The 24278-nt window shown below is 40.2% G+C and overlaps 1 protein-coding gene across 4 annotated transcripts in view; it reads left to right on the forward strand.

Annotated features, from left to right (window-relative positions):
• The window catches only part of EXPH5 (exophilin 5), a 108206-nt gene that overhangs the window by 69759 nt on the left and 14169 nt on the right, over positions 1-24278 (forward strand). For 2 of the 4 annotated variants that reach the window (XM_049889352.1, XM_049889353.1), the window contains exons 2-4: positions 1949-2109; positions 3934-4096; positions 15897-15945. In XM_049889352.1, coding sequence (XP_049745309.1) covers positions 1949-2109; positions 3934-4096; positions 15897-15945 — 373 coding nt within the window. Of the gene's footprint in view, positions 1-1948; positions 2110-3933; positions 4097-5100; positions 5185-15896; positions 15946-24278 lie in introns of those variants that run through there. The other 2 variants (XM_049889354.1, XM_049889355.1) reach the window with 2 other exon arrangements.

Below are 24278 nucleotides of genomic sequence, written 5' to 3' on the forward strand. Positions count from 1 at the left end.
CAAGAAATACAAATTTCTGACTACCTTGGCCAGAAGCTGGAAAAGAAACAGACAATGATGGACATGTGTGTAAACGTGGAATGAGTGCTTCAGGTGGGATTAAGTGAACTGTGATCATTTTAAGGCACTCAATGTTACGTTGAGTCTCTAGCCCAAATCCATTGCCATCAAGTCAGTTCCAACTCATAGCGACCCTGTAGGACAGAGTAGAACTGCCCTGTAGGATTTTTTTTTAATCTTTACGGGAGCACACTGCCACATCTTTCTCCCACGGAGCAGCTGGTGGGTTTGAACCACTGACCTTTTAGTTAGCAGCCAAGAGCTTAACCACTGCACTATCAGGGCTCCTTTGAGCCTCTAGAAAAGAAATAAAAGTTATTTATTTAGGGAGTTCTTAAGCTTGACTGTCCTCTGAAATGAAATAGATGTGTTCGTTCAGAAGTAGGTGGAGTGGAAGTGGCCCTGGGGAACCAAAAATTTGGGAGGGCTCAGAGGAAATGGAGATCAGGTGCAAATGTGGGCAGTTGATAAGGTGTTAATAAGTTGGAGGCAGCCAGTATTTGTTAGAAGCAGATACCTGTGGCTTCTTAGTCTGTTAACAAAGGACGTAGCATTGAAGACAGGAGTGGCCAGGTGTCAGAAGGGTGGCAGTGGCAAAATGGGAGGCACTAATGCAAATTCTGCAGGTAGAACTTAATGATTGCTGCCTAATGCTTTTCAAAATGCAAGTCTGGGCAGGATGGTCTCTGGCTTCCTTAGTTACTTTATGAAATGGCAGTATCATAGCCCCAAGCAGGAGCCTGACTCGCAGCCATCTCGGCTCATTGCCTTTAACCCCAAATTTGCCACTTTGCAGATTTCTTGCCGACCAGCTTCTTAGTAACACAAAGTCCCTAACACTGGTCCTTCACAGCAGACCCCGAATAAAGGGCAACAGCTGCTGTACCACATGAAATACTTCCCAGAATTTCCCAAGCTTGAAACCCAATAACAAGCCTAACTTTTTCACCAATGCTATGTAAAACTGACCACTGTGTAAGACTTGTCAATAATGTTGTGAAAATTCCCTTTCTGATCTTTTTCCCTCAGTCCAGGGGATGCCACCCTCTGGATCGAGTAGCTCTCATTTCCAAACAGTTCTAGGGTCCTCTTGAAACAGAGTGAAATGATCTGCTTTAGAAAAAGAAACAAAACCAAATCACAACAGATTTAAGGACTTAGAGCAGCATTTTCATTTGAAAGAGGACTAAGTAGGAAAGAGCAGGGGAGAAGAAAAGAGATAAAGATATAATTGCAGTCCTGGTATTAGGAAGGTTTGGGGCAGGCACGTTTGTGCCCTGGTCGGCCTTCCTGTCCAGCTGAAATCACACCGTCACTTACTACCTGAGCATTAGCCCTGTGCTCACTCCTGGGCTTTAGTGTTTTCAGGAAGAAGCCCAATACCAAAGACCATTACATTCAGCAGTTTTCTGCGTGTTAGCTTTTACTTTTGACCACTGGATGGGCCAGTGAGAACCTTATCTGTCACATTAACTGCCGACACAGGGCCTGGTACGTAGACATTGCTCAACAAACATTTAATTAACAAATTAATTAATGAATGAGTAACCAGAACTAGAATATTCTAGTTTCTACATGTCATTAAAGCCTCTGTCATTCAATTGCATTACTAGGTCTGGTTTTAGCATGTTGCTCAGCTCAGGTTGTCCTCACTGGCATGATTATTTTAACTCCTGGTAAAACCTTTTAGGTTGTCAGTATATTTGGAAGAATACAGCTAACATTTATACACAGTGGTGAAAGGAAATTTTTTTTTTCTGGGCTTAAAATTTGTGTTGTTCCAACACCAGGTAAAATTTAGCCCATCACATGAGTTTGCATTAGATGTGAATGGGGGCCAAAATCCCAAGAATTTAGAGAGTGAATTGATATTTCTGTTTTATTTCAGCAAACTCCAGAAGACAAAGAGAGATAGCAGGTGGCTACAAGGAGTGACTGGTGAATGGTTTGAAGAAATTCAAAGAAAAAAGTTTTGCAATGAAACAGATGTTAGCCAAATGTTAAAACAACCACTTATATGCAGGCTCAGCAGGGAGATGGCAAAAAATGGTGAGAAAAAAAGTTAGATTTTATTGTAATAATGTCTTGAGGTATGTTTTTAGAACCAGGCAAGATAGTATATAGTGGTCAGAACCATAGACATTGATGTCAAAAAAGGCCTGGATTCAAATCTCCACACTGTCTCTATCCGTGTGACTCCATTCAAGTTACTTATTCTTTATAAATCTCATTTTTCTTGTCTTTAAATGGGTATAATAATACCTACCTCATAGGTTATGAGAATTACATAAAATTATGAGAATTACATAAAATTATATGGATAAAACACTGGGCTGGACACAGTAAGCACTTAAATAAATGGGATGGTGACAAAGAAGGAGGTTGATGGGAGGGAGACGGTGCAAGGAAAGGGAGGGGAGAAGGGAAGGAGTAGGGGGAGGTGGAGGTATTTTGGCAACAAAAACAGCATACATGAGTTCTAATAGATACCTTCTTTGGACCTTCTAACTATGTGACTACCAGCATGTCACTTAACTTCAACAATCACTTTTTTTTCTCCATCTCAAAATTAGGATCATAAAACCTGCTTTCACAGAACTATTATGAGAATAATGAAATGCATTAGAAATTATAAAATATTATAACAGTATAAAGTGTCTTTTTACTGATACAGAGGCACATTGACTGATTCTGTGTATATGTCACTGACATTAGAACATCATGAAATGTGTAACAATATTTCTAAACATATAAATTGACAACATTTTGCAACTCCCATAATGTAGTTTCAGATTGACACCATAAATGCGTTGATGACTTTCCACTTACCTTGAATTCCTCTAATATTTACATACTCGGCATGTCCAAAAGTATTATAGTATTATAGACTTATATATGTTGATGTTGCCTTAGGATTTTTTAATACTCATATAAGACTCTTTCTCTATATATGTAGATATATACTCGTATATACTTAAGACTATACATATAGTTTTATATGAGTATTAAAAAGTCATATATATTTGGGGGAAACCCTGATGGCATAGCGATTAAGAGCTCGGCTGCTAACCAAAAGGTTGGCAGTTCAAATCCACTAGGTGGCCCTAGGAAACCCTATGGGGCAGTTCTACTCTGTCCTGTGGGGTTGCTGTCGAGTCCATTCCAACTCAAAGTGGCCCCATCTGTCAGAGTAGAACACCCCCACAGGGTTTTTCTTGGCTATAATCTTTACGGAAGCATATCGCCAAGTGTTTCTCCAGTGGAGCCCCTGGGTGAGTTCAAACCACCAACCTTTCATTTAGCAGCTGAGTGCTTAACTGTTGTGCCACTAGGGCTAAATACACATATATAAACCACCTGTGTAGAAAATAGATATACACAGAGATAGATTTGGGAAGGGAATAAGGAATATTCTGAATGGTTTAACTTCTTTTTTCTTTACTTTCTTTAGTATAAAAAGTTACATAGTACCTATCACCATGGTTTTAAAGTATTAAAATAAAAATTTCTGAAGGACAAGGTGGTTAAGAGCAACATTAGTTTTGGATAGGCACGGAGAAGACCTGTTGACAAAGATTCAGGCAGCTGTTATGAGGAGCAGAGGTACCTTCTACAGAATTGTGATCCTCAGTGCATACCGAAAGGTTCACTACAACTTGTAGGGTTTTCTCTAGCTCAGAAGAACTGTCATAGCGCAAGGACTTTTGAGAGGCAACCTGGACTCTCCTTGGTTCCTGGGTCTTCATGTGGGGATGTCTGCTCAGCTTCTAGACTGGATGGACAGAGGGAAGCAAAAGTGCAGGCTTAGTTCTTTGAGATGTATTTATCTAGAAATATTTTAATGATGCACAATGTTTACAATTTTTCCTTTAGATCCTGTGGAATTACAAACATCAAGATCTAAAAATCTACCTAATAAAAAAACCCCAACATCCTTTTCTTCTCGGCTGAGCTTTGGATCATCGTTTGCTTCCCTGTTCTCATTCAGAAAACCCAGAAAGGAGTCTTTAAAGCTTCCAGCACTGGCCCAGAAAGGGTGAGCTCAGTTGTATCATGTGACAGCTCATTAGTTATCTGATATCAGAGGCGTGTAGCCTGTTTTGTGTCCTGAATGTTTAATGTTTGTTCTTAGAATTTAATTTCAGATAGGAACAAAAGAATCAGAATTTAGTTTGCATAGTGACAAAAATTCTTAAGAAATTGTGAAACTTGTCTCATCTGAAATCCAACTTCTAAGCAACTGCAGAGATCCCACGTGGTGCGTTTGGTGAACAATGGCTTAAATGTTGGAAAACGGTTATTAACAGTTTCTCTACTGCACCTAGAGCCTGGTCTATGCCCTGGCTGTGGAAAAAAAAAAAAAAGTGAAGCTGTATTTAAATCAAAACTGCTCCCTCTCTCGGGAATTTGGAGGGAGAGGCTTATGTCCATGGTTACAAGGAGAGACGGGTTATAAAGACTAAATAAGAGTAAATATGAGATGAACAAAGACAGCAGAGAAGAATTGAATTCTAAAACAGAGGGAAACAATGTATTACTGTCACCAGAAACATCGAGGGCAGCTGTTCCAGTGTCCTTGCCCAGAATTTAAACCCAAGGTGAGAGGGGTTGATTTTGAGCAGTGGAGGCACCCCTCCAGATGGTTCCCAGTTTAAAACTGTATAAATCAGTTCATCTTGACTCATTTTATTGTTGGATTGTTTCGTGAAAAACAAGCAAGGCTATGCTTACGTGAATTGAGCTGACTGCTTAATGTTTTCGGCATCTCTTCCTGGTTGAAAAGCTTCCCCACCCTGTTAAGGTGTTGGCTTGGCACGTGATGTGTTCTGTGTGCCGTCAAACCATTAAGAGTGCGTTGCAGCGCTAAATAAAAGGTGTTGGAGATCACTATTGCTGAAAAACAATAGCAGGAGCCGCTGGCGGGGCGTGAGATGAGGCTCTGGGACTTTGAGAGCAGGGCATTGTCCTCCCCTCTTGGGTGGATGGAAGGATTTTTTTACTTCCACCTTTCTCCTGAGGCTGTTTTTGTCTTTGATGAAACAATGAAGAGCTGAAAAAAAAAAAATGTGTATTTATGGGATTGTTCCTACCAGAGTCACTTGCAAGGAGATACTCTTCAAATAGGTGAGTTACTTTTCTTGGTAAAAATATGTGAAACATTACTAATTCTTTCACTGGTGACATTCAAAATCGAGTATTTCCTTCAGGAGGAGAGAAATATTCTTCATGTGTAATATAGCTGGTACTCGAGATGTAATTTGTGTTTTAGGTGATGTTAGTTAAGGCAGAGTTTTGTATAGCTGAACAATCTTAATAGCAAACTGGGACAAGTTGAGGAACCTGTTATCTCTATAGGCAAGTCATTTCTAAGCTCATATTGCAAGTTACCGCGAAAGTGGATCTAAGAAGATAAATGATCTATAATCTTTACTCCAGGTGTTTTGTGTTTTGGTTATAGATCAAATTGAAACTCTTGCAAAACTCTAGTTTAGCAGCTATCTTTATGATATACCAAAATGACTCATAGTTTTCTGCTTGCCAGATGAACTGAAGCATATAACACAGCATGCGGAAAGGAAAAAAATTTCACCATTTATGTATATATGGTGTGTGCCTTTATCTTTAGCATTTCCAGAATTTGCCATGTGATTAATATATTTCATTTTCAAAAAAGAAAGGGGGATATTTAATATTTATTTTAACATTATGTTTAAAAAAATTATTAGCATTAATATTTATTAATTCTGCTAGTGCAGAATAAATATAATGAAGGTACTGCTCCTAGGAGGTTTCAGAAAATAAAAATGTAGAAGTGTGTTCTTTTTATTTTTCAATATGAACGTGACCTAATATTTAGATATAAATCCTGAGCAAGTATGCATATAGGGCATAGAAGAGTTGTTTTTAAGGGTAGCACTCTGCTGTGGGGAGCCCTGGTGGTGCAGTGGTTAAGAGTTTGGCTGCTAACCAAGAGTCTGGCAGTTCAAACCCACCAGCTACTTCTTGGAAACCCTGTGGGGCAGTTCTACTCTGTCCTATGGGGTCACTATGAGTCGGAATCGACTCTTCTGCAATGGGTTTTTGGTGGTTCTACTATAGTGGATTGACACAGTGGCTGCAACAATGAGCTCAAGCATAACAACGATTGTAAGGATGGCTCAGGACCGGGCAGTGTTTTGTTCTGTTGTGCATAGGGTCGCTATGAGTCGGAACTGACTCTATGGCACCTAACAACAACAAACAACAACTATGGCAGGTAATATAAATAGTATATCATACATTATGAGGGGCCTTTTAATCTTAGATAGAACCTTCTTTGGCAGCTCTGATCTTTCACTTCAAACCTTCAAAAATACAACATCTGATTCAGGAGTCCCTCCTTGCCTGTGAGCACACCAGGAAGAACTGACAAAGGGCCCAGAGGAAACAGTCATCCTGTGCAAGGCAGCAGTCAGGTTTCTACTTGCTGAAGCAGTCAAGGGCTTGGCTTTGTCACACATGGTGCTCTGGAGAACAAATCAGCAAAGCAATTTAGAGGATCTTTTTCAAGTCTGAGAAAAACAACCAACCTGTATAAGCAAAAAACAGCCCAAGGTCTAGGGCAGAGTGAAAGTCCAGGGCGACTAGTTCAGAAGCCTGTATGGGTAACATGCACAATGTTAAATTTAAAATCGGCCCCCTTCTTTGATGATTAGCCTGGTGTTTGCATTCTAGTGAGTAGTCCCTGCATGTTTGGGATTAGAGAATGGCAACTGCTATCTTGGGTATGCCTGCCCACCCCAGTTCCTTGAGGAATATTTTCTTCCCATGCAATGCAAAGAGCCTGGATGGATCCACCTAGCTGCTCTTCAGACATGCCCAAATGTGCCTGATCTGTAGGGCGTATACAGTTTAGACAGTCCAGCTGCAACCTCAGTTACCTAAGAAAAAAGTCAAATACTGTTTTGGAAAGTTAAAAAAAGCAGATTGTATTTTTTTTCCTGGACTTTTTTTTTTCTCTCACCAAAATGTCCTTTATTAGTTTCCTAGAAATCGACTTGATGGCAGTGGGTTTGGTTTTGGTTTTTTTTAGTGCTGTCATAATAAATTACCACAAACTGGATGGCTTATATACTTTGGACATGTTGTCAAGAAAGATCAGTCTCTGGAGAGGGACATCATGCTTGGTCAAGTAGAGCGGCAGAAAAGAGAGGAAGACCCTCAATAAGATGGACTGACACAGTGGCTGCAACAGTGCCTCAAGCGTAACAATGATTGTGAGCATGGCACAGGACTGGGCAGTATTTCATTCTGTGGTACATAGGGTTGCTATGAGTTGAAACTGACTCGATTGCACCTAACAACGACAGATGGCTTAAAACAACAGAAATGTATCCTTTCACAGTTCTGGAGGCTAGAAGTCCTAAATTCAACAGGGCTACACTCCCTCTGGATATTCCAGGACTGAATGTGTTCTTTGCCTCTTCCAGCTTGTGGTGGCTGCATTGATGATTGTGGGTGCATCCCTCCTATTTCTGCCTCCGTGGTCACAGTGCCTCCTCCTCTTCTGTGGTGTAATTCTCTCTGCCTCACTCTTCTAAAGACATTTGCCGTTGGACTTAGTGCCTACCTGTATAATCCAGGATGATCTCCTCATCTCAAGATCTTTAACTTAATTGTGTCTGTAAACACCCTTCTCCAAATAAGGTAACATTCATAGGTTCTGAGGATTAGGATGTTGACATATGTCTTGGGGAGGAGGGACACCATTCAACCCACCAGAGAGGTACCTGCACTTGTGTTGGAAGAAGCAGGAATCAGAGACACCTTTACTGAAGAAGCCAGAGAAGGCAAGATCCTTCCTTAGAAATGTTCCTTCAGCTATTTCAAGTATAGTTGGGTTGTGGTGGGAGTAGGGAGAAGTAAGACAAGGAGAAAACCACCAAAAGCAATTTTTAAAGTAATGAGAAATTTTCAGGCCGCAACCTTGAGATTCTGCTTCAGAAGGTACAGGGAGGTTCAGGAAGGGTACAGGGAGCTGCATTTTCTGTTTTTTCAATTCTTTAGGATATTTTGATGTTCATTTAGGTTTGGAAATGACTGCAGCTTAGCTCTTTACTAGTCCCATTATGGATGGTTCCAAAATCCTGGCATGGGTGGTAGTAGCCAATGTGATAACTTCTCTTTCATTTATTCATCGGGCTTTTTTTCAAGTCCCATTCTGTGTCAGACAGTGCATTTAGTGCTGGGGATAAAATTATGACAATACAGCAATGTCTCTGCTCCGGAGAATCTTGTCATCTTGTGGAGAACACCAGGTTGCTGCGCACAGCTGGGCAGGGTGCACCACGGAACTCCAGGAGGCAGCAGTCACATCATGATTGTTGTAGATTTGTATATTTATTATGACAATTTTCCAGGAAATAATAGTTAAAGGGTCTTGAGGAAGGGAGCCTTTTAGAATTCACAAAGGGGCACCATATAAACTAGCTGCCACCTAGAAAACAGCTGAGTAAACTAGTGATTATGGCCCAGTATGGTAAGTGCCACGGTTGATGCAGATATCCCTGCCAGGAGAACATATAGGAAGAGCACCAGCCCAGACTGGGGGATCAAGAAGACTGCTTGGAAGACAAGAGCCAGTCTTTGAAGGACAAGTAGGAGTTAGCTAGGCACCAGAGGGAAGGAAGGACATAAGCAAAGGTGCAGAGACTGGAGCAAGCAGGAATCCATGTAGGTCACTGAGATTCAATGATGTAAGGTAAGGACTGATAAAAAGATGGGGCGGGAGAGGTTGGCAGAGTTCAGAATGTGGGCACCTTATATGTAATGCAATGCTAAGGAATTTGGACATAATATCCTGTAGGCAATAGGAAGCCATTAGTCACTTTTTGGGATTGTAACATTATTTTCCTTATTATATATACCTAATAGAAAAAAATCACCCATAATTCTCTGACATAGACAAGTCCTAACATTTTGGTGTATTTTAATATGTATGTGTGTGTGTGTGCTTGTGCATATATATATATTTTTTTCTTTGATGGCTTTTAAACAGACAGGTGACATAATCAGATTTCCATTTTAAAAAGATTACTTTGACTCAGCGGTTCTCCACTGTGGGCAATTTTCCTCCCAAGAGACATTTAGCAATGTCTAAAGACATTTTGTTTTTTTCACAACTGGAGGGGGAGTACTACTGGCATCTACTGAGTAGAGGCCAGGGATGCTGCTAAGTTTTCTGCAATGCACAGGACAGACTATCACAAAAAAGTATTATCCAACCCGAAATGTCAATAGTGCTGAGGCTGAGAGACTTTGCTCTAGCTGTACCACGAAGAATAGATCTGAGGGGGCAAAACTAGAGTCGCAGAGACTAGGTAACGGACTGTTGAGATGGTGGCTGCCTAAGCCAAGGCAGAGGTACGGAAGAGGGCAAAAATGAGCAGATTCGTACTAGGTTTAGAATGCAGAATCCTGACAGCCTGGAAGTTAGATGTATGTAGCAGGTGAAGAAGAAGGAGGAGTGGAGTAAACTTTCCATTCTGGCTTGGGAAACTCAGTAGATGATGGTAGAGAATATAGGAGGAAGAGCAGGTGTAATGAGGATAAGAATGAATCCATTCATTCATTTATTCAACAAATACTGCTCAAGGAATTCCACGTAGAGCCCCATGCCAGATGTTAAGAATAGAGTGAGACAAAGCAGACATAGTCCTTGGCTTTATGGGTTTTAGTGTTGTGAGGATACCTACAAGGAAACAGAGAAAGATAGAGAAGTGCTAAGATTGGGAAGTCCATATACTATGGGAGCACATAAAGAGGGGTATGTATCCTAGACTAGATCTCCCTGAGAAAATGACATTTATAATGATTCTTCAAGGATGAACTAGTTATCCAGGCAAAGAGGTGGTAGGAAAGTGTTTTGGGCAAAGACGCAGTATGTGCATAGACTCAGAGGTGAGGCAAATTCATTGTGGCAGAAGGGCTACAGGAAGGTGTGATATGAGGCTAAAAACTATGCAGGATTAGTTCATATGGGGCATTAAAAATGGAAAGAAGAATTTGGTCATTAACCTGAGAGCAAATGGGAGTCACTAAAATATTAAGTAGGGAAGTGGCATGTTCAATTTCTACTGATTACTGTGGCTAAAGTGTAGAGAATGAGTTGGATGGGAGCAAAACCTGGAGACAGAGGACAAGTATGGGGCTATAGTAATAAATGCCTTAATTAGGATAGAGACAGGGAGATGTAGAGAGATGGATGCATTTGAGAAAGATTTCTGAGTTTGAGTCAATAGAATGTGTTGATAGATTTAATAGGAAAGAGTAATAGGGATAGAAAGAGAATGTAGAGTTAACTTTTGGACACGTAGGGTATGAATTGTCTATGGGCATCCAGATGGATCTCTTCCGTGGCTAGTTATCAAAGCGTGATCCATCAGCACTTGGGGAAAATCACCCAAGGTTCTAGGTTTAGAAAAGAAAATTCTTGAACCCCACTCTACTCTATTGAATCAGAAATTCTGAATAGTGTCTGCAAAAGTATGGAGACATGAGAGAATATTTTATGGAGGTGGAATTAATTTGGTAAGTCTGGAATACATGTACGTATGAAGGGATGGACTATGAGAAGATAAAGCTTGAATGGTGAAATGTTGGATGGGGGCTTACGAGTTAGAAGAAGAGCATTATGTCATGTTAAGATTTTAGATAATACCTTGTAAGATTTTAAGCAGGGCATTCATAAGATAAAATTTGCCTTTTAGACAGCTCTTTCTGTTGGTGGTATGTAGGATGGAGAGGACACCAGGAGAAAGACTGTGCAAAACCTGTTGCCATCGAGTCGATTCTGACTCACAGCAACCCTATAGGACAGAGCAGAACTGCCCCATAGGGTTTCCAAGGAGCGCCTTGTGGATTCAAACTGCCGACGTTTTGGTTAGCAGCCATAGCACTTAACCGCTATGCCACCTGGGTTTCCAAAACTGTAAACGTTTGATATAAGTAAGTGGGAGAGAGTGGAGACGGAGAGGTGGTGATATATGGCAGAAACATTTAAGAAATGGCATCAATAGGTCTTGTGAGTGAATGAATGAAGAAGATGAGGTACAAATAGAGAGAAATGACTTTCAGGTTTCTTGATGAAGCTTTAGTGAAGATATGATGAGTATGAGTTTATGATACCTGAACCAAGGTGTAAGCTCATCAGTTGGGTAGAGAAGCCTGAAACTCAGGAAGGGAAATCTAATCTAAAGTCAAGAATTTGGGAGCCATCAGCATATAGGTAGCAGTTTAAGATATAGAGATTAATAAAATATTCAAGCAAAAGTATGTAGGCTGAAAAGAGAAGCAGTAGACTCCTGGGGAATTTCATGGGAGGGAAGAAAATGGGAACTTAGGAAAGGAAGGAAAAGAGACATGGTGAACATACAGGGTTTCCAAACATACATTGGCTCTTAAAATTTCTGCATGGGAGTGACACAGGTCACTTTATTCACATTAATTAACAAAGCAAGTCACATGGCCAAGTTTGACATCAATGGGTTGTAAACTAAACCTTGAGAAACATAGCTTCTAAGAAACTATATTACCTCTGTGATTAATGCAAATATTTCAAACTTAAACTGAAACCTCATACCTTCCCAACTCACTTTCTGAAGTGCTCCCACTGTAATAGTTCCACAATCCCATCGAGACCACCAAATCCCTCCTTTTTTTCTTTTTCTGTATACCTCTGCAGTGTTCACTTCTTTCTTGATCTCACTTACATCCTTTCATCTACCATTGTAATCACACTCTTGAAAATACCTTGAACTCACCTCCTTGCTCCATGACTGTATCTAAGCAAGCAGATGAGAGTTGCTGCAAAAACCACATAGCTAGGTATTACTAATTCATTCATATCACCAATATCAGAAGGGCACTTAGAAATACCTGGTAACCTCACTATATTTTTTCATCCTCTGAGATAACTATTTTATGTCTTTTCTACTTCTCTCAAACTTTGTCCATACTTTTTGTGTCATTCTTAACAGATATTTTATCCCATGGTGATGCCTCAATTTTTTCTGTAATATAGGAGGCAAAGTCACCTTTAGAGAGAAAGAACACTCAAGAGTGGTAAAATTTTAACTAGAAACGGGAAAAGAATTTTTAATGGTAATAAGACCCCTCCCCCAAATTATAATAGACAATCACCAGGACAATGTAACTTTATTCTAAAAGGTTTCAGTACCCGAGTTGTAGAAACAAAGAAGGCAAACAAGTTGACCCTAAGCTGGGGATCAGGAAAGCAAAGGAGTTGAGCGAGATAAGAGTGCTGGAGTGTGTGTTAGGCTGATGGAATGAGGTTTGTAATTTAGACAGAACAGGAACTCTCCTTAGGATGGAGCCGATGATCAGGGAAAATAGAGGGAGAAGTCACGGTATATGTTCTCTGTTGGCTATCCAGATCCCTCTCCACCCTTCTCCACCTTGCTCTGTTGATCTTCTATGGGTAACATCAACAGACTCCCTTGGCATCTGACTTTCTCTTTGGTATGACCAATGGGAGAACCAGCTGGAGACTGCATGTAAGAGAAGAGTGCATTTCAGGTATTTATTTCCAGGATCCCTCCACATTTGGCCCCCGATTGGCTAACTTCCTTTATTGAGGGCACAGCACCTGTGTGGTCACCCTTTCATAAGGCTACGGTTCTCTCTCCATATTCTGGTACCTCTTCTTTCCCTTTATCCCTTCTGGCTTAGAGGTTTTAAAGGCTTTTCCGCCCTTACTAATGCTGGGGTACTTCCCCATCCCTGGATAGTGTCAAACTTAACCCTTCAGTAAAACCACTCAGTTATTTCATTTGAATATGCCACCTATTTCCAGCTTGGATGCCGAAGCGCAGTCTTGATAAAGTCAAAGAACAGTTAGAGTTGGAGTAATGCAGTAAAAGAGCTTCAGAACAGAAGATTGTAGTCAGAGAATAGGATATTAGTGATGCATATCTCAGAATGGAGCAGTCTGAGTGGTGCCCAGGCCCAAGGTGTAGATACAGGAGAGAGTTGCTGAGTCCAGGAGGTTAAGGAAGCCCAGGGAGTTGAATTGTTCTATCCATATGCTCCTGCATCCACTTTATTGAAATTGCTCTTTTTAAGGCCATCTTTGTATCCTTGGAAATCATCAAGTCCAGAGGACATTTACCATTATAGCTTTCATGGCACCACTGTTCCTTTTATTCATTCCACAAGGGGAAGCAATTCACATCAGAAACATAAACTAATTTTTAGGAGAACCTGCAAGTGAGTAAGAGACTCTGGACCTCCAAGTCAGCTAATCCCTATACCTTCCTACGGAAATCCACACTAGCACACATGGCTATGCACACCCTCAGGTGTGTGTGCATCCTTACACTTGCTGCACAGCTTCACACTCAGTGACACTATGCCCCAGTTGTGCTACAAAAAAATCAAAACCAAACCCACTGCTGTCAAGTTGATTCTGACTCATAGTGACTTTATAGGACAGAGTAGAACTGTCCCATAGGGTTTCCAAGGAGCGGCTGGTGGATTTGAACTGCTGACCTTTTGGTTAGCAGCCGTAGCTGTTAACCACTGAGCCATCAGGGCCTCAATTTTGCCCCAGGTATCCCCTAAAGTTGCATCTTCCACCTACCTGCCACCCTTGGAAGCTGATTCCTACCCTTGCTGCCCTTATTCCAAATATGACAGGGGCCTAGTGAGCTGGTGAGAGTGTTGAGCTGCAGCCTAACCTCAGGCTCTGGAAAGAATCTTCATAAAGGGCATGTTTTCTTAGCTCCAGGAAAATTGAATTATTCGCCCACTCCAACTCATGGCAACTCAAGTTCTACTCTGTGTCGGAGTAGTACTGTGCTCCATATGGTTTTCAATGGCTGATTTGTCAGAAGTTGAAGGCCAGGTCTCTCTTCTAAGGCATAGCAGGGTGGACTTGAGCTGCAACCTTTTGGTTAGCCGTTGAGTGCATTGACAGTTTGTACCACCCAGGGACTCTGCACTTTTCTTCCATGTCTTTATAGTCTTATCACAACTTAGCTTATATTTGAGGAGTCCCTGGGTAGTGCACACAGTTAATGTGCTCAGCCATTAACCAAAAGGTTGGAAGGTTAAGTCCACCCAGAGGCATCTTGGAAGAAAGACTTGGTTATCTACTTCCAAAAAGTCAGCCATTGGAAACCCTATGGAGCACAGTTCTATTCTGTTATACATGGAATCACCATGAGTTGGAATCAACTCAACAGCAGCAGTAGGGCCCCTATCTCAGTCGTATTTGTTTCCTCCAAAGCACTCAAAATGTTGCTTCGCGTTTATGAGAAATGCCAGCTCAATAAAGGTGTATGGAAAGGAAGAATAAAAATAAAAGCAGGGTTTAACTTCTAGGTATTAGTAGGCTTATGTTTTGGTAATATAAAAAATATCTCTGATATTAATTTCAAATTTCTGCTTAAAATGTAAGCTAAACTATAAAATATATAGGGCTATTTTAAAAAGGTAAAATCGTTTGGCCTCTCAGGTCTTATGCTCAACTTTTGTGAACCACGAAGCAGCTATGAGTTTGAATGAAGGACAACTGTGCCTTGCCTGACCTGACCTACTGTCCCTGTTACTTTAACTCTTCATTCCCTTGGCTGTTCTCTTATTGGAGGAAAGGACCTGATTTCATACAGAGCTCTGGGTTGTTATGGTCTGTTAACTTCTGCTGTAATTCAAGCAGAGCACTCTTTGGCATGGGATTATAGATTTAAAAGGCCAAAATCTGTCTCAGTCTTGAACCTGTGTCTTGTTTTTCACCTTTTCGCAGAATCTGAGAGAAGCAACACAAATATTAAAAGCAGAATTGCAATCCTCCAAGATGGTTTCAAAATAAATAAGTCATCCTTATGAAATTAAACTCCTTGAAGCCATTTTAAAGAGTTTGGTTTTTTAAGAATTCCCTTGTGAATTGTTGAGTCCATTCCTGACTTAACCTCTCTTGAAAATAAAAATACGCAGGAACAGAAATTGTATTTTCTATTTGCAAGAAGAGTCAGTGTGCCATACTGGTTAAGAAGGAGGGTTCTGGATTCAGACAGTCTGCGGCAACTTCTGGCTCAGCTCTAACTGTGTGCCTTCGGCACTGTACTCTAACTTCTTTGCACCTCCATCTTCTCATCTATAAAATGGGAGTAGTAATAGTACCCATCTCACAGGGTTATGTGAATATTTAAACAAGCAACATGCACAGACATAAGAATAGCATCTGACTCATAGTAAACACTTAACAACTGTAGCTATTTTTTGTTATACCTTCTCCTCACTTATCAACCATCTCGTTATCCAACATTTCACATTGACGACAATGGTGAAAAATCTACTATCTGACTATTTTGCACAGTAATGTGACCAGTGGTACATATAGCACCCACCTGAATTTTCCACTACTCGTGGTTTTTGGGAAGTTGCTGTCCCACTAACAGTACAGACTTCTATAACTGTTTGAAAAGGAAAAAAACAGACAATGCATTTTTACATAACACCAATTTTGCATAACAACCTGGTCTTTGGAACCTAATTACGTTGCTAAGTGAGGAGAGGCTATATTATGTTTTTCTGCTGTAAATTTTTCTTGCCTACCTGAGAGACAAAGATGTAAAATATTGCTTCTGAGCAATTATAGGAAAAGGTTTCTCATTTTTTTCTTCCAGCAATGCACTAATCAAGAAATGTCTTTTTACAGAGCATTAAAGATATGTCATTTCAAGATATCAAGCTATAACGGCAACAGTGCTGTTGATTTTCCTTCTGGTAAAACTTAGGCCTTTCTTCAAAGAAATTATTTCAAATTCTTTCCACAGATGTGATGGGCTTGCAGGACCTCCTGTGTCTGTGAAGGGAACTGCTGGGGTGAGTAACCAGAGAACTAAAGGTTCTAAAGGGCTACTTGGCAATGGAATTAAAAATTTGTATACTCCCAGGTCGGCTACCTATTTAAATGGGATTCTCCTTGGCTCTGTTTTAAATTTACTTTACAAGCCTAGGTTTCTCCCAGAAAGAACAAAGTTTCCCAGTTGTGGTTGGTTTCCAGTTGGATCTGATACTGAAATGCACAAACAGGAGGCTCTGCCAGGAAGAAGTAAGGCCATTGTACTTCCACTCACGCCATCAGTTCTATCTCCCATATTTTACCATGTATCACTTTTGTACAGCCCTAAAGGGTTGGGCATACGAAAAGGCATGAGGCAGCTGCTGCCACTTTTGGTAGCAAATAAAAGGGCTGGGCTCTTTCTGGATCTGATCATCGGTTGTATTCAAAGCAGAAGCCACTGATAGGTAAGAAGCATTTGACTGAAAGGGAACTGAGCCAAAATGACCTTCCACCAAAGGCTTAAATTTAGTCAGTGTGTTCATATGCTAGAAACATTGAGAAGCTATAAATTTTCTGTTCCTTCCTTTTTCATGGTCATAACTCTTGATCTACCCATTTCTTCCTGTGTAACTCCTATGGTTGAAGGTGACAGAGAGTTTTGGAAGGGACTTAAAAGTGGAATAGGAGGAAGAGGACTTTTTCAGGTTATCATGACTTGAGTAACCAGTACCTATCTTTCTCTTTTTTGCAAAAAGCACTGGGTTTCTGGTAAGGAGTGCATATAAACAGAGGTTCTTTACTTCAAAAACAAAACTGAGCCTCCTTTTTTTTTCCAGAGTAATGCTGCTTTTTTTCTGGATAATAACATTAATCCTTTTTTCTCTCCTACATATGTTCAAGCCCCAACAATGACATTAACGCCAACACACTCTAATTGAAAATTTACTATCATTCAGCCACTTGACATATATCATTTCATTTAATCCTGATAGAAGATCTGTGAAGGAGGTACTGTCATTACCTCATTTTAAAGATGAAGAAACTGAGGTTAATTTAAAGATTATCTCAAGGTCACCCTGGTAAATGGTAGAGCCAGGATTAGAAAACGCAGGTCTCTGTAAGTCCACGGCCAGAAGTCAATGCTGCCTGTAGCCCTGAAGCCCTGTTTGCGTGTGGTCCGTAGTTGCTCCTTATCTATGCAGAACAGACTCTGCTCTTTAACTGAGGGTGGATCGAAGTGACATTTTCTCCGCATGCAGCTTTTGCTCTCTGAGTAGGACAGAGCCCTGCTTCTGGATGCTTCTGTACTCTTTTCTCTGGAGAAGTGCTTGGAGCTACACATCATCTGCCATTTGAGAGCTATGGAGCCTGAAACAGATGGGGAATGGAAGAAAGAAATGGAAACCCCTAGAAGTTATAAAATGGTAGAGCTAATTGAAATTCTCAGGAATTGAAAATCCAGTCTGAGGTTAATTGATAACTTTCTTTGATGCTCTTGATTTGCTGAGTGCATTTAACCATTTAACCTTATCTGTTTTTTTTTTTTAGTATCCAAAGGGTGAGAGCTGGGAAAATGAAAGTGAAACTCAAGCCAGTGATTTTTGCTTCTAGTTGATAGTTAATATAAAAAGGATTGAGAAAATAATGAAATTACTGTCTAAAACAAGGGTTCAGTATGACAGGTAGATTTCCATTATTCACAAAAGTCCTGTCCTCTTAGCCTGTTAGGAGCTAGAAGTTGGCCATTAGTGCCATGGCATTCTTGCCAAGATCTGAGTTAATGAATTTCCCATCACGTGACCAGCAGCCTGGCAAGAATGGTACAAAGGGGATTCTAGCACTTTATGGGAGATAGTGCCACGTTGTTGGATGACCTTCCACTCAGAAAAGAAGAAAGCTTCTATTTAAGCATTTGCATAAACTTAAACAAAACAAAGGATTTCAGAAGACAGAATTTTTAGAAATATAAAGAAATTTAGAGATCGTCTATCCAAAATTTCTCAACTTGGGCACCACTGACATTTGGGGCCAGATAATTCTTTGTTGTGGAGGCTAGCCTACACATTGTAGGATGTTTAGCAGTATCGCTGGCCTCTAATTACTAGATCTAGAAGCTCTCCCACACACAGTTGTGGCAATCAGAAATGTCTTCAGACATTGCAAAATGTCCCCAGTTAAGAACCATCTTCTTACAGATGAGGAATTCAAAGTCAACATAGTTGCCATCTTTGAGAATAGAGGCAAAACATAAGGCCTTAGGCACTTGATCACTCCTCATCTCTGAACAAATGCTGACTGGCTGACTGTTAGACCATACCCTAGAAGCATACCTCCACCGTGGTCCTTATCACACTGGGCTCATCTTCTGGGCAGATGTGAGCTCCCTGAAGCAGGGGCTGAGTCATCGGTGTGTTCCCATGGCCTGGGATACACTAAGCCCTCAGGAATTGAAAGGAGAAATGAATGAGTGGCTGAAAGCCACAAGTGGATTGGTGGATGTGATCTTTGTGGGAAAACAGACACAGAACAAATACAGAAACACCCTGAAAAATTAGTCTGTTGACTTTGCCAATGCACTTGATAAGATCAGTGAGCTTAGGCACAAACTCCGACAGCTGTTCTGCAGGTTTGGCTGCCCTAGGAAGTTCTCAAATATTCTGCGGTTACTCTGCGACAGAAGGCTTGGTTGTCTGGTCATGTTAGAATTGCAGACAATATTAGTACAATGAATTGGAGTTGCATAAGGAGCCTTGTTTTGCTCAGCCTATTTTACGTACTATGTTTGGGAATGTAACTGAGATCCTGAAAGCCACCATTTTGAGACTCTGGCCTCTAATCCTGTGGGTCACCTTACCAACTCATTAGGCTGTAAGCATCAGCAGGAGTCTTCCAGGACATTCTCTAGAGCCACAAAAGCATAGTAATAGCTAATAATAAGGACTTACTAAGTTATAGACAGAAACCCTGGTGGCATAGGGGTTAAGTGCTAGGGTTGCTAACTAAAAAAGGTCGGCAGTTCAAATCTACCAGGCACTCTTTGGAAACTTTGTGGGGCAGTTCTGCTCCATCCTATAGGCTCGCTATGAGTCGGTATCGACTCAACGGCAATGGGTTTTTTGGTTTTGTAAGTTATAGACACCTTTCTAAGATGCTTTATATCTATTAATTCATTTAATCCACAGAGCGACCTTATGAAGTGAGTGTAATTATTATTTTTTATCTAATAGCAAAAGAAACTAAGGCACAGAGAGGTTAAGTAACTTATCCAAAGTTATACGGCTATTAAGGGACAGAACCAGGATTTGAACCAATGTAGAGCTCATGTGCTTAACCATTATGCCACCTGCCTCTGAGTCCTAATATTGTAAATTTTCAGTGAGTCTCAGTTCTTGTAATAATCTTTACTAGAAATCTCATGTATGCAGTTTTCCTCTTTGGTATATTATAAATCAATCTGTAAGTATGTGCAAAGTATCACACCACATGCAGTGGAGGGCTTGAAATGTTTAAAGCAAGGTACTTCTCTTCAGATAGTTTACCATCTAACTGGAAAAAATATGCATATTAGTAAAATAATAGGACAAATCAATATAGTGGAGATAGCAGGGCTAGAGTCCAGATCATATGAGTGTCCAGTGCCTCCATTTTATCATTCCTGTGACTTGAGTAAGGTATTTACCTGAAACTCAGTTTTCTCATCTGTGTATTGGGAATGAAAAAATCCCTTCCTAATTTGCAAATTTGTTGTAAGGATCAAATGAGAGAGCATATGAAAGCGTATGTATTAAAAACTGAATAAAGAGTGATTTTATTCAGACATAAGATAAAAAGAAAAAACCCAGTGCCGTCAAGTCGATTCTGACTCATAGCGACCCTATAGGACAGAGTAGAATTGCCCCATAGAGTTTCCAAGGAGCGCCTGGCAGATTTGAACTGCCGACCCTTTGGTTAGCAGCTGTAGCACTTAACCACTATGCCAAGATAGTCAGTATCAAACGGGTGTTCAAAAATGTGTTAAAGAAACTCAGAAAAAGGAAATATTATTATGGGAAGAGTAGTCTTAGAATTTAATACAATCGATATTAATCAATCTCTTATACTGTTCAGGTCATGATAGGTGTTCACGGTATGAAGTAGAATACTTTCTTAGTCATTTTAGAAGTTGATCCACTTCCAGGGTCAAAAATTAACTTATTTTTTAATGCTTGGTACCTAGTACCGTACCTAGAACAGAGTGGGAACTGAAATTTGTGGAAGGAAGGAAGAGGGAAGTCTAGAGAGAAAGTAGAAGTTGAAATAATGTAAACAACTTTCAATACGACATAATAGGTGCAATATCAGAGATGCGTAAAAAGTCAAAACCGCAATGAGATACCACCTCACTCCCACTAAAATGCAATGATAAAGAAACGAACGAACAAACAAACAAAAAAGGAACATAACAGCTGTTGGTGAGGATGTAGAGAAATTGGAACCCCCATCTGTTCATAGCTGGTGGGAGTGCAAAGGTAGAGCTGCTGTGGAAAACAGTTTGGTGGTTCCTCAAAAAGCTGAATGTAGAACTACCATATGACCCAGTAATCCCAATTCTAGGTATATATCTAGAAGCATTGAAAGCAGGAACACAAACAGAAACCTGTACACCAGCGTTCACTGCAGCACTATTCACAATAGTAGCTAAAAGGCGGAAACAACTGAAATGTCCATCAGCAGATAAATGGATGAAGAAAATGCAGTACATACATAATATGGAATAGTACTCAGCCATAAAGAGAAATGAAGTCCTGATACATGAAGCCACATGGATGAACCTTGAAAACATTGTGCTGAGTGAAATAAGTCAGTCACAAAAGGACAAATATTGTATGATCCCACTTATATGAAGTAGGCAAATGTATAAAAACCAAAGCTTATTAGTGGTAACCAACAGTGGATGGGAGGGGAGAAAGGAGAGTCCTTGCTTAGGGGGCACTGGGTTTCTGTTAACAGTGGTGGAATAGTTGGGAAAAGAATAGTGGTAATGGTTGTATAACATGATGAATGTAATCAATGTCACTGACTTGTACATGTAAAAAAATATTGAGTTAGCAAATGTTTTGTTATATTTTTACCACAGTTAAAAAAAAATACTATAGGGATTAATTCTTACGGGGAGAGTTGAGAGAGGGCTCACAGAGACAGGATATATAAATTAGACTCTGAAGGACAAGTCACTATTTTCCAGGAGAAGAAAAGGAGAAAGAGCAAGGTTCAGAAGCAGAGCTACAAAGGCCTAGAAGTACATGGCATTTTGGAGAAGTGTGTTGCAGTGAGCTTGGGGCATCTGAGAGAGTGGGGGAGGAAAGGCTAAAATCAAAAAACTGGAAGAGGATTTTAACAGATTTTGTTCCATAAAAGTCTTTAATGTTATCCTCTATGCTAAGGAAAGAAAATAAGCATCATCTTACATGGCAACTCCAAGCACAGAGCATGTTTTGAGGGGGATCCTGAGTCTAAGACTGAGCCCTGACAATTGTTCAGTGCCTGCTTTGGGCTCAGAGGGTTTTATCTCTGCTGTAGGTTTTTTTTTTTTTTTGTAGGTAAAGGAAAACTTCAGATGCAGCTCTAATACTTGTATTTGGCCTCAGGGGATGCCTACTGCTAGGATATAAACTGAAAGAAACCAATCTCATTGCCGTCGCATCGATCCTGACTCAGAGATACAGCATGCAATAAACCAAGAGCTGCAAAACTTGATCAAGAGTAGAGTGAAGTGATTCAGCATGGGCTCTGGAACCCAACAGACTGGGATTGAATCCTTTCCCTCCAGCACTGTGGTCTGAGGCAAATGACCTGACCTTTTGAAGCATCAGTTTCTCAAGTGCAAATGGGGATAATAATAGTAACAATCCCATAGGGTTGTTAAAATAATGAAATAAAATAACCCATATAAAGCCCTTAGCATGTAGCCTAGAATAATCAATGTTTAGTTACTGCTGCTAATAATAATAACATCTCACATATAACTTAAATAAAAGTAAGAAGTTTATAGAGCAATGTTTGCATTCAATCTTCTTTATGTCTGATACACCTACCATTGACTAACCCACTGCCATCAAGTTGATCCCAACTCATGGCGACCCTGTAGGACAGAGTAGAACTGCCCCATAGGGTTTCCAAGGAGCTGCTGGTAGATGTAAACTGCTGACCTTTTGGTTAACAGCTGAGTTCTCAACCACTGCGCCACCAGGGCTCTACCATTCTCTAGCAGTTACTTTTTTAAAAGTTTATTACTAGAAAAAATATCTTTGCTGAATTAAAACTGAGTATAAACTCTCAATATTTTCTCTTAGTTATCCATATAATTTACATGTTCAAAGCATGCTTAACATGTTAGATGAGTAGAGTTGCTCTTACAGCAGAGAATCTGGGCAAAAGTATAACTGTCTTAGTTATCTAGTACTGCTATAACAGAAATACCACAAGTGGATAACTCTCACAAAGAGAAGTTTGTTTTTTCACAGTAAAGTAGGCTAAAAGCCCGAATTCAGGGTGTCAGCTCCAGAGGAAGGCTTTCTGTCTCTGTCGGCCTTCTCATCAATCTGTCCCCAGACTGGGAGCTTCTCTGCGCAGGGACCCCAGGTCCAAAGGATGTGCTCTGCTCTCAGCACTGCTTTTTTGGTGGTATGAGGTCCCCTGTCTTTCCTCTCGGTTCTTTTATATCTTAAGAGATTGCCTCAAAACACAATCCAATCTTTAGATTGAGTCCTGCCTCACGAACACAACTGCCGCCCATCCTCCCTCATTAACATCACTGAGGCAGGATTTACAACATATAGGAAAATCATGGCCCAGCCAAATTGATAGTCACATTTTTGGGGGGACACAAGTCAATCCATGACAATTACCAAAGTTGTATTCAGAGTCTCTAGATGGGAGTAATCCTTCCCAGCCTAGAGAGATTCAAATCTTCACCTGAGCCCTCAGTTCATTTACTTTCCACAATAGTTATTTGTTTGGGTGTTAAAATGGTTAAAATAATGACACTTGGTAATGTCTTAATCAGATGTATCTACTGTGTACTCACTGCCAAAACTGCAGATTTGGGAAGAATGATTTATAAAATCCATGCTAATTTCTGTTAGCACAAATAAACACCAGGGGAGAAAGTAGGCAAGGCACAAAAGAGAACACCTTGAAGTACTTCAGAGTGAAAAGAACTTTAGCTGATCTGGTTTCTCAAATGATTAGTCAATGTTTTTATTACCTCTAGTTGGTATCTCATTGTGCTCATATTTTGCCTCTAATGTCTGTTAACCTCTGAATTTTGTTATTAGTATGTTAAATTATACCCAATGACCAATAAATTATCACTGGAGTTTTTTTTTCCCCCTTATTAATAAATCTTCTTTGTGAGTATTCAGTTATGAGTTGTCCATAAAACCGAAAACCACAGTCAAAGAAATTTGGGCAGGGCTTTTATAAGAAATAACTGATCTATAGAAGAATCCTGATTAAAAGGAGGAAAATGCAAAACAGCACCTCAAATTCTCATGGACTCTAGACTTTCTGGAGCCATAGAGGCTAGATGAACCCCTGAAACTAATGCCCTGAGATAATCTTTAAACCTTAAGCCAAAAATATCCCCTGAAATCTTCTTAAAACTAAGCAATAGTTTAGCATAACTAGTAAAAAATGTCTGCCTTGAGCATTGTGGTCTTTCAAGATCTATGTATATGGAATCAAACTGACAACAGCAACTCCAAAGATTAGATAGGAAACTTAGGGGGCAGTGAGTTTATGTTAATGGGGGAAGAACAACTCAGAAAAGGAGAGTGAGAATGGTTGCATAACTCGAAGAATGTAATCGATGTCACTAAATTATACATGCAGACACTGTTGAATTGGTGTACATTTTGTTGTGTATATTCTCAACAACAACAAAATAAAATTTAAAAAGAAAGAACTGACCTAGACCTTGAGAAAGAGAACGAAAATACTAGATTGTGAGGAATGTAGTGTGGCTAAAAGAACCTGGACTTTAGACTCAGGCGGATCTGTGATGGAGAAGTAAAATTGGGAGTTATGGAAAGGTTTGGTCTTAGGCATTAAAGGTCAGATAAAGCGTAATGGCAAACATCAAGTGGAATGGGAGAACTTGGGAAGGGGAGGATTCAGAGCAAGGGCTGGGTAGCAAAGGAAGCTGAAAATAAAGAAACTGGACTGGAAAGTGGCTGCTAGTCTGTTCAGGGATGGGAGTCATGAGAGCCACAGAGCCATTTTGGCAGAGAAGAAACAAATGGAGTTTTGACAAAAGAGAATGAAGGTGTGGGAGTGCATAATTCCCTCAAGGATATGAAGACAAAGTAGGGTAGTGATTGGGTTTGATGAA

Source organism: Elephas maximus, chromosome 7, assembly GCF_024166365.1.
Source record: "Elephas maximus indicus isolate mEleMax1 chromosome 7, mEleMax1 primary haplotype, whole genome shotgun sequence".
NCBI lineage: Eukaryota > Metazoa > Chordata > Mammalia > Proboscidea > Elephantidae > Elephas > Elephas maximus.